This window comes from Ruditapes philippinarum, unplaced genomic scaffold (assembly GCF_026571515.1).
Source record: "Ruditapes philippinarum isolate M1 unplaced genomic scaffold, ASM2657151v2 ctg15890_1_1_1_1, whole genome shotgun sequence".
NCBI classification, from domain to species: Eukaryota; Metazoa; Mollusca; class Bivalvia; order Venerida; family Veneridae; genus Ruditapes; species Ruditapes philippinarum.
Genome location: NW_026861290.1, coordinates 2,756 through 14,458, shown reverse-complemented (window position 1 = coordinate 14,458; position 11,703 = coordinate 2,756). Strand labels below are relative to the sequence as shown.

The 11,703-nt window shown below is 32.9% G+C and overlaps 1 protein-coding gene across 1 annotated transcript; it reads right to left on the bottom strand.

Moving 5' to 3' along the window:
* Window positions 1-680: 680 nt before the first annotated feature.
* On the bottom strand, window positions 681-5,436 carry LOC132715154 (uncharacterized). Its single transcript, XM_060698129.1, has 2 exons — window positions 4,020-5,436; window positions 681-2,217 (listed from the first exon to the last, which is right to left on the bottom strand). Exon 2 carries the CDS (start codon window positions 1,966-1,968, stop codon window positions 715-717), a length of 1,254 nt encoding a protein of 417 aa, XP_060554112.1. The 5' UTR covers window positions 1,969-2,217; window positions 4,020-5,436; the 3' UTR covers window positions 681-714.
* Window positions 5,437-11,703: the final 6,267 nt, after the last annotated feature.

The following is an 11,703-nucleotide window of genomic DNA, read 5'->3' as shown; positions in this document are numbered from 1 at the left end:
GTCTTTTTCACAGGCAGACTTTTGTCCTCTTTGCCATTTTTGGACGGGAGGGCTTTTGTCCTACATTCTTTTCATCTACTATGTATTTACCAAATACAATATACATAGAATGCACAGTTAATTATATTGCACAGTGTTACTGTAGTAATGTGATAGCATAGTAACAATAGAGAAATATGTTTCATGTTAAGGAAATCTTATCATAATTACTTGACAGTAATGTGATATGGTTAAGCTGGTGTAATAAATATCACTTGTGCATTATTTTATTCTATTTACTTTTTACATAATCTAACAACAATATGACTTTAACGAAACTCAAACCATGCAAAATGACCTGGATTGAATTTGGAACTGTTTATTTATTATTTGTTAATGTGAGGGGTTCTGATATCAAAAATTTCAAAATGAAGCACATTTACAATGTTACTACATATGACATTAGTCATCTTAGTGCAGTGATATGCTAACTCCTGTTAAATTTACTAAGAGTTAACCCATTACTGCACTCAGATGACAATATGTGCATACTGGTCTATTTCCATCTTGTTGGCATCCATGGCAAGTCTTTCTTTCCATTAATATTCCTAGACTAAAGGGGAAAATGAAAAAAAAAATACATAATGACTATCATCAATGTCATTATCTTGCAACAAAAGTATACATGTATTTAAAGATCTTTATTCCAGCAGATGTGACCCCCAGTGTAAGATATCATAGAACATTTCTTACCAAATGTCTGAAGCTTATAGACCTTCTTGTACGCCTTCTATGAACTCTTGGTTTAGCAACTGGTGTGTTTTCTTCATCCACCTCACCTTGTGACTCTGATTTTTCAACAAAATGTGACCTTGACCTATGATCTATATCTTCTGACACAGAATCCTCTGGTTGATTTTTCCTTGAAAGGTTATATTCTGAATTTATTTCTTTATTTTTAACCATGTCAGTTAAATTGGTATCATACTGGATAGTGTTGTTTACATGTTGCCATGGAGATTGTGTAGAAGATGTTTGAGACGATGTTACAGTTTTGTCAATACTTTGAGACAAATCCTCTGATTGGTCAATATTTTTTGGACTCAGAACTGGTTGGTCTATACTCTTTTTCTTAGCACTATGTTTTGACCTTACTGGCCTTTCTGGTTTATATGAAGAATTATTCAAGCTAGACTGGAAATCAGATGGTGATTCACTCCCAACTGTATAAGATTTGATAGGTGACCTTGACCCTAAAACAGATGAATTAAATGGTTCCATATTTGGGTCAGTTCTTGGTGAATTGTATCCTGAATCTTTGCTAGGTGAACTTGGAGAGGTAACTTCCACACTGATCTTTTTAGCACCATCTACACTGTCCTTGACCTCTACAATAGCATCTTCCTCATCTTGCTCGAGGTCAAGGTCATAATTTTCTATTTTTGTTGATGTAGTCTCAGATACATCATGAATTATTTCATCCTGTTTTGTAGGCTTATATGCTGCTAAGCCAACAGTTCTGTTAGTTTGTGAAAACCTACCAGGGTTAAAGACCCCTCTGTTAGCAGACTGTGACCTCTGAACGTTTACTCCAGATAATACTTGGTCATTTTTTAACAGTTCCTCAGTATTTGTTGCTGATAAATTTTTCCTCAGCGATGGTTCCTGTACTTGATCAATATCCAACTTTCTTAAAGGTCTGTTAACAGACGAACTTCCAAGAATGTTAGAACTAATATTTGGCGCACTGATATTTTTCAGTCCTCCAAGTCTATTGTATCCACTTGCATAGCTATCAGAATTAGTCCGACTGGTTCCTAGGGATGACCCAGAAATTATCAATCGACTTGGCGTCAGAAGTGGTCTATCCCTAGGTGATCTTTGCGTGACATCTCTTGAACCAGGACTTAAATTTGTCCTTGTTAATCCAACACCTATTTTTCTTGTCAGTGGTGAACTAGAATTAACACTTTCCTTGTTTTCACTCATATTTAAATTTCCATCCTTGTCAAAATTGTAAAAACAGGTTTTTTTTTCCTGATTTATATTTAAGCTTTCAACATAATTTGCATAATGAATAATGTTCGTCACAGTTGTGAATACATCTTGTTTGTCGACTTCTCTATTTTCATTCTTTTTTTACTACTTTATCCTTCATCTATCAATCACAATGTTTTGAACAAACTAAACAGTTTTATGGTCGTATAAGTATGTAAATTGTTGAAATTTTCAAACTGCCTAAAAAAAAATCACACAATCCATCTTTTTCATTTAATTTACAATTATTGCCACTTTCTTCTCTCTTTTTTTTAATGTTTAAAAATTGACCTCAAAATGATGAATGATAACTGATAAAATGTTTGATATTTCTTTAAAAATATCTTATAAATAGAGAGGTTAAATATGATAAATAAGGGACAAAATACGGAAGAATTTCTTATCAATACTTTTCTGGGAGATTCCACTTGAAAAAAAGAACTTGTCAATTAAAATGCAACATTTTTGATACCCTACTTTAACAATCTTTGTTTTACATAACTTGTTTAACTTTAACAGAGACCGCCTGTCTAGTAATAATACCAAAAGAAAGACCATTGAAATTTAAACACATATCTTTTATCTTACTATATACCTAATCAGAGGAGGAGACAATGTTTTGTAATAAAGATAAAGTCTACATAAACAAACTGTTACAGGAAAAGATCAATAAAGATTCTAAACATTTCTGTCATCAAATCAATGCTCAAAGATTTTTTCCAACAACTGGCATAAAAGAGGTTATATTTGTGTCTCACATAATCTCTATATCTCTCATTCTCCGAGTTACAAATCTATTTTTACAGTCCTTCACATTTGTTAATGAACTTTTTAGATCTTTTTCTCTTAACATCTATGCTACTTTTTTTTCCTAAAAGAAACAAACCAAATTGGAAACTAACCAATTTTATTTCATGGCCTTAAAACTATATATGCCCTTTATACACACTCAGCATGACATAAAAAATATATCTTGGTTAAAAGTTCAACAGAGGAAAAAACTGTGGTAAGAATGTTTTAAAAATGAAATTAAAGTAGGTTAGTAAAAGATTTAAATTTCTTTTCCCCCCGCAAATACGGATCATATGAATAAATAGGTTAGGACCAAAATGTAAAACAACTTCTGACAATTACTTAAATTTTCAAGGGATTAACCCAGTCTCTAGTATGAATTTTAACCAAAAAAAAACAATATCAATAATAACAATAATAATACATGTAATAATAAAGTAATAATAATAAATAACTAATTCTGAAGGTGATTTGTATTTTAAACCAGCACAGGTTGTAAAATACCAGTAATCTTTAACTGGTAGAATAAGGTCAGAAAAGAGAATAATTAAAATTTTATAGAATTACAGCCAGACATGAGCCTGCATGGTATATTATGACAAGGTTTATACTAACTATGGTCATAGTTGTAGGACTAGACAATGTGAAATCGGTTAGACTATAGTTATGTCACAATTTTTCTCTAGTCAAACCCTGGTGTGTGCTGGAACTGGACATGTTTAGTGTTCTGACTCTAAGAGTCAAACAGTAAATGAATCCCAAATTTCCACTTATGGAAGCCCTGCTAAGTTAGTGCCTAAACCTGGCCAATATTGTATTTAAAATTAATGATATACAACTACAATAATTCCTGTAAGATTAGCAGCATATTAATTTTGTCTTTAAACATTCAAACACAGACAGGAAATCATTATAACCATATCTTGCTGCATATTTTATCCTAATAATGTGCAAAACTTTCGTTTTCACATTTCCTTCCTTACACACAATTTATCTCATATTGCATGTTACTTATCAAATTCTTTACTCATTTCATGACTAATATTACTTATATATCATTCCACCTTTTTTCATCAAAATTGTAACATTTACTCAATTAAATCAATACTCCAAGTGATTCATCTCAGGGGTTACTTCAATTAATCGATCCAATATTAAAACTGATTCATCTAATATGACAATTGATTTATTTGATACTACAAATGATTTACCCAATATAACAATTGATTTATCCAATATAATGGTTGATTAAACCAATATAACAAATGATTTATCCAATATTTTACTTGATATCCCAATACAAATGATTCCTCCAATATTTCAGATTAATTCATCAACTATTTGAACTGAATGATTCCATTCTCCATGTAATTACTGTGGATTATCATTTGATTTAACACAATATTCCTTTTACAGCTCTATGAAAATTTTTTCTTATACATCATGCATATTTCACAAGATATTTACTACATTTACAAAACTAACTTTACATAATGTCTTTCATAGTATGGTATACCACATTTTATATTTTTCAATATATATTGTTTTCACATCACAAAAGATATCTTATACATTCATTAAAACACCCGTGTAACGAGGTTTAAACGAGGGTAGGCAATTTAAAACATATAAGTATATAAGTAAAACAGAGAGCACAAACTGGTACAGTGGGCTATGGTGAATTAAACTACACAGCGTGACAGTTACTAGACCATCTCTAGATCACAACAAAGATACAAACATAATAATGATGCAGTCTCATATAAACTGCCCTAAGGACACCTGTTGTACAGTCACTAAAATTTGTGGGTGATAAAGTTTTACAGTTACTGTGTTTTAAAAAACACATATCCAAAATATGTTTTAAAATTAACATGAACTTCAAAAGAAAAGTGACGAAAATACATGTACTGCCACATTTGTGGAAATGGCTGCCGCCAAAACAAAGATCATACATTTTTATAATAAAACCCATAACGAGGGTTGACTGCAAAATTGTTGTAACTTATATGAAATAAAGAAGGACTTAACAGCAGTTTAACGGTCACCTCTCGATTAGTAAAAGCTATTATTCTGATTTCTCTTTTTTTTTTGCACATTACCAATATTTAAAAGACCAACAATCAATCAAGAAAAACTTGACTTGATTACCAAAAGATGGTCTTCACTACAAATTAGTGTTTAAAATTATTTTTTGTCCAATAGGATTGCAGTATATCAAATGAATCGTAACACATTTCTTTTGGTAAATAGGCAAACTGTTAATCAGTCTAGTAAATTGACAGTTTATATAAATAATTTAAAACACTAAGCTGGTTTAAGTTTATTAGTACATAATTTACAAAATTAAATTGATCCCGCCATTTACAAAATTAAATTGGTCATGCCAATTAACAAAATTAAATTGGTCTTGCCAATTAACAAAATTAAATTGTAAATACATACAAATAAACTTTAACCTATACTAAGTAAATGGACTAGTATTTTAAACAAATGAATTGACTAGATTTACAAAATTTACCCACTCACAAACTGGAAAGATTTTACTATATACCCAAAGTACTTAGGGTTAAAACACCTATTAAAGCAATATGTTCTTGTCCATCACACACCCTGTGATAATCAACTATAACACCATTCTTAATTACCACATGTATCCAGTTGCAAATTGGTAATGTAAAATGCATCTTATTTTTGGGGGATAAGAGATTTATTACATGATGCACCCCCTCCCCGCGCTTTAATACATGTAGTTTCTTCATTACTAATGCAATTTAGTGCAACGCATACATGTGTCACATACTGAAAATTTACACAAATATCATGTGCATTAAATTTCATGGTGACTAATAATGAAATTTCATGACTGTGTTTTATTTTCACATTTCATCCTATAAAATGTACCATATTTGAAGCTGCATTAAAATTCATGGTTTTTGTAATAAAAATAACTTTAATGGCAATTAAGATGAACTTCTAAATTGTAACTTTTAATAAATTCTGGCCTTTAGGACTTGTTAAAAGGTCATGTAACTGCTATATATACTAAGTGTCCAGCTTTATTTTGTCATCCAATGAAATCGCTGTATTTCTTAAAAATCCTGTTTGTTAATTCCATAGAAGAACAAAAGTCGATGCTATATCAAATTCGATTCATAGTCGCCCTCTTTTTTTCAGAGTATGTCATAGAACCGTGTTCATAAAATAGTCGTGACATAAGAAGGTAAATATTATGAAGCCAAAACAAGAGGGCCATGATGGCCCTGAAGTCGCTCACCTGTATATAGGCCCCCGGAGCGGGGCCAGTTTAAACCCCAGGGCTTTTATTTGAACAAACTTGGTAGACACCCATTAGAAGATGTTACATAGGTCTAGCTGGTCAAGTTTTCTCTTTATTCATATAGTTAAAAACAATGACACACCTGGGGCAGGGCCAGTTTTGACCCAAGGGCTTTTATTTGAACAATCTTTGTAGACGCTTACTAGAAAATGTTTCATGCTTAATATCTAAACTCTAGCTATTCGGGTTTTCTCAAAGAGATTTTTAAGTTTTTGCTATACACATATAAGGAAAATCAATGTCACCGGGGCGGGGCCAATTTTGACCCCAGGGCTTTTATTTGAACAAACTTTGTAGACACTCACTAGAAGATGCTTCGTGCTTAATATCTAAACTCTAGCTATTTGAGTTTTTTCAAAGAAGATTTTTTAAGTTTTTGTTATACACATATAAGGAAAATGAATGACCCCCGGAGCGGGGCCAATTTTGACCCCAGGGCTTTTATTACAACAAACTTGGTAGACACTCACTAGAAGATGTTTCAAGCTTAGTATCTAAACTCTAGCTATTTGTTTTTTTCAAAGAAGATTTTTTAAGTTTTTGCTATACACATATAAGAAAAATCAATGACCCCCGGGGCAGGGCCAATTTTGACCCCAGGGCTCTTATTTGAACAAACTTGGTAGACATCCATTAGAACATGTTTCATGCTAAATATCTTAGCTCTAGCTCTTTGGGTTCTTTAAAAGAAGATTTTTTAAGTTTTTACTATATGCATATAGGGAAAATCAATGACCCCCTGGGGCGGGGCCAATTTTGACCCCAGGGCTTTTATTTGAACAAACTTGGTAGACACCCATTAGAGGATGTTTCATGCTAAATATCTTAGCTCTAGGTCTTTGGGTTCTTTTAAAGAAGATTTTTTAAGTTTTTACTATATGCATATAGGGAAAATCAATGACCCCCTGGGGCGGGGCCAATTTTGACCCCAGGGCTTTTTTTTGAACAAACTTGGTAGACACCCATTAGAGGATGTTTCATGCCAAATATCTTAGCTCTAGGTCTTTGGGTTCTTTTAAAGAAAATTTTTAAGTTTTTACTATATGCATATAGGGAAAATCGATGAACCCCGGGGCGGGGCCAATTTTGACCCCAGGGCTTTTATTTGAACAAACTTGGTAGACACCCATTACAGGATGTTTCATGCTAAATATCTTAGCTCTAGGTCTTTGGGTTCTTTACAGGAAGATTTTTTAAGTTTTTACTATATGCATATAGGGAAAATCAATGACCCCCTGGGGCGGGGCCAATTTTGACCCCAGGGCTTTTATTTGAACAAACTTGGTAGACACTCATTAGAGGATGTTTCATGCTAAATATCTTATCTCTATGTCTTTGGGTTCTTTACAAGAAGATTTTTAAGTTTTTGCTATACACATATAAGAAAAATCAATGACCCCCGGGCCGGGCCAATTTTGACCCCAGGGCTCTTATTTGAACAAACTTGGTAGACATCCATTAGAACATGTTTCATGCTAAATATCTTAGCTCTAGCTCTTTGGGTTTTTTAAAAGAAGATTTTTAAAGTTTTTACTATATGCATATAGGGAAAATCAATGACCCCCTGGGGCGGGGCCAATTTTGACCCCAGGGCTTTTATTTGAACAAACTTGGTAGACACCCATTAGAGGATGTTTCATGCTAAATATCTTAGCTATAGGTATTTGGGTTCTTTTAAAGAAGATTTTTTAAGGTTTTACTATAGGCATATAGGGAAAATCAATGACCCCCTGGGGCGGGGCCAATTTTGACCCCAGGGCTTTTATTTGAACAAACTTGGTAGACACTCACTAGAAGATGTTTCATGCCAAATATCTAAGCTCTAGCTCTTTGGGTTTTTTAGAAGAAGATATTTAAAGTTTTTTCTTTTGGTTGCCATGGCAACCAGAGTTCTGCATGGAATTAAATTCTTTGAACAATTTTCAAAGGTGACCACCAAAGGAACATTCCTGTGAAGTTTGGATGAAATTGGCTTAGTGGTTTATGAGGAGATGTCATTTAAAGTAAAAGTTTACGGACAACGGACGGACGGACGACGGACGGACGCCGGACGAAAAGCGATCACAAAAGCTCACCCTGTCACTTTGTGACAGGTGAGCTAAAAAGCTTGACACTAAGTATGTTATTATTCATAGGATGTAGCTGTTCTACAGAAATTAATTTTTTTTACATTTTCCAGTTTCTAATTTCTGTAGAACAGCACGGATGAACACTAACATATGCATCTCTATCTTGAATTTTTTAATTGGGAACAAAATACATTTTCCCCTTAATTAAGCTGCAATCAATTTTTTGACAAATCTTATTAAATTGCACAATATTGGTATGACCTCATAATAAATAATGTGTAGTCATCTCAAAAACATATCAGAGGTATTTTTTTAGTTTGAATATTCAAAAGAAAGTGGGAAATTATATTGCCATCTGCATATGTTTGGTTTCTGGGTGTTTGGTTTTATTTAAAAAAAAGATTTAAAAAAATATTCACAAGTGATTGTATGTGAGGTCATAGATACAAATCACTATCCAAGACAGATAACTCTAGGTGGGATTGTTTTACTGAGTAATACATATAACATGAACATTAATAATATACCTCAACAGCACAATTACCTGATAATATTTCTTTGCTTGTCTCATGTATAATGTTATGTAATAAATTCTGAAAAAAAATTCACCTGTCCATATAGACTTTGGGATGCTATTTAACCCATTACTTCATATACACGCCTTTTAACGCCTATTTTACCCCCCCCCCTTTTTGTTGTCTCAAATGATGAAAAAATGCCTTATTTAGGCCCCCAACACTTGTTTTTGTTTGAGAAATGTTGTTAAAAAAAGTGACCTCTTTTTCGGCGCGGCCCCCCAACCAAAAGATACATCAGGGGGTTGCCAGAAGGGGGATGTGCCCCCTTCTGTTTGGGGGGTTTGAAGGGGGGCGGAGTCCCCCTCATCGCCAAGAAAATTTTGGACTTGTGAGAGGCTGTAAATGACCCCAGATTGATCATAAGGCAACGTGTAACCAACGCTGAAAAGCATTTGACTCTATCTCAATCCATTGAGAAATTGCAGCACTTTGAAATCAATTTTGATGGAAAAAATCAACGCAAAATAGTGATTTTTGGCAATTTTGAGATGTCCCCTCGTTGCCATGGTAACAGAAAATTTAAGCCTGAGCATGTTGTTGCAAGGGCAATGGTCCAGTCAACATTTGTGCCAAGTTTGATTAGTGTTGAAGCAGTTTTAATAGTATTATAGCAATTTGAACTTGTAACGGGAGACTTTTCAATGAAAACAGCCATTTTTCACAAAATGCTCATGAAGTAATGGGTTAAGTAAATTCTGCGAAAATTTCACCTGTCCATAATCCATATAGACTGTGCAAATTAACCTGGGCAATATAGACAATTGATTTAGCTGCCCCCTGTCTGAGTGTCTGTTAGAACAGATCAAGAATGCATACTTATAATACAATATTAACAAGCAATTATCATAGTATTGCAAGCAATACATAAGTCCCCTACCGGTAAGAGCCCAAGCAACATTCTGAAGGGCCATTCACTAAGGTTCCTATTTTAAGTAAATTTGTTGAAAAAGTTCTTTAAAAGTGATCACAGGAAACAGTTTTTATGTACAGACAGACAGCCTGAAGGACACTCTAAAGTTATTTTTTAAACATCCCTGTTATCAAAATATAACATTTTTAAAATCCTATCATGATTGAAGAAGTTGGAGTAAAAATTACTAATTTCTCAAAAAAAAGTCTAAGTTCAAAAGTGGCATAATTCTGGAAATAGTCTTGCTAGAGTATTAAACACTCACAAATGTTGAGTGACAATAAGAAACATTTATATGAAGTTTGAAGTAGATACATTCAGAAAAAGAAGTTATTAAAAAAAACAATGTTTTTTTTTCATGAAAATTTTAAGTTCAAGGGAGGTAATTCTGATAAATTTTGTGCTAGAGTTGTAAACCTTGTCACATATGATGTGGTTGATGACAAGCAACTTATATTTAAAGTTTGAAGAAAATACCTTAAGAAATAAATAACTTATAGTGAAAAAACTTAAAAACTAGAATCAGAAATCTTGAAATTCAGTCTATTTGTTGCCATAGCAACCAGATTTTTCAACATAGGAAGATAAGGAAAGGATGTGCATAATTTCCATACTGCCATCTACCCATATGTCAAGTTTCATAAACATATTTTCAGTACTTTTTGTGTTATCACTGGATCCAGGTTATGTGTAAAATTTGCCATATTTTCAGTCTATTTGTTGCCATAGCAACCAGAACTTTCAACATAGGAAGAAAAGAAAAAGACGTGCATTATCTCCATACTGCCATCTATCCATATATCAAGTTTCATAAAAATATTTTAGTACTTTTTGCGTTATCGCGGGATCCAGATTATGTGTAAAATTTGCCATATTTTCAGTCTATTTGTTGCCATAGCAACCAGAATTTTCAACATAGGAAGAAAAGAAAAAGACGTGCATAATCTCCATACTGCCAGCTATCCATATATCAAGTTTCATTAAAATATTTTCAGTACTTTTTGTGTTATCGCGGGATCCAGTTTTGTGGACGGACGGACTGACGGACGGACAGACGGACTGACGGACGGACAGACGGACGGAGGGTAAACCTAAAGTCCCCTCCGGTAAACCGGTAGGGGACTAATAATGACCCTTACACACCAGAATTTGTGTTATGTAGATTTGTCCTGCAACAATGCATTGTTTGAGAAATTATCAATATCAACAAACATTGTTAACAGTGTATAGTCTGGTCAAACAACTAAAGTATGTAAGGTTGCCAACATTTTCTGCTACTGCCACAAGTCATCAGCATGGTACTGTACAATTTATCTATCTCAGCATTTTCCTTGAATAAATTTGTAAAATCAATGGTATAACTCCCAGATGTCAGTTTTGGCTTATGGCCTGAACTTTATCTGCATAATTCATGCCCAGTTTTACCCCCAGACTCTCTCATTACTTTTCTAATATTCATTTCTTTATTAATCACTAGACCTACATATCACGTGTTTAAAAATGTACATGTATTATTTTGTTGTTTTAAAAATACATTCCTTTCTTGCCTCTGTTACAAATCCTGGCTATTTTTGGAGAAAACAAAGCGTGTATAAAATAATGTCATCATACCTGTCTATACTGGAGAGTAAACAACTTTATTTATTTTCCTATAAAGTAAGATACATCAAGATCTTGCATAAATAGCAAACATTAATGTCAGTGTTAATACATTATGCAACAATCTTGTTTTTGTATCTGTTATGTCAGATTACTATCTTAAAGGTTTACTTTCTTCAAAAAATAACCTACTAGCTTAGCTATTTATACTACAAGTTGATTCTTAAAATAGAATTATATTAATATATAAATTATAGTGTGCATAATATTAATTAAATTCATACATATTTCATTATTAACCGATAAAAAGTTTTTGAAACCATTGCTTATCTTAATTCTTAATGTTTGTTTCTATCAAGGGTGATAAACTGTGCAGTCTGACTTAAATGCTCTAACTAA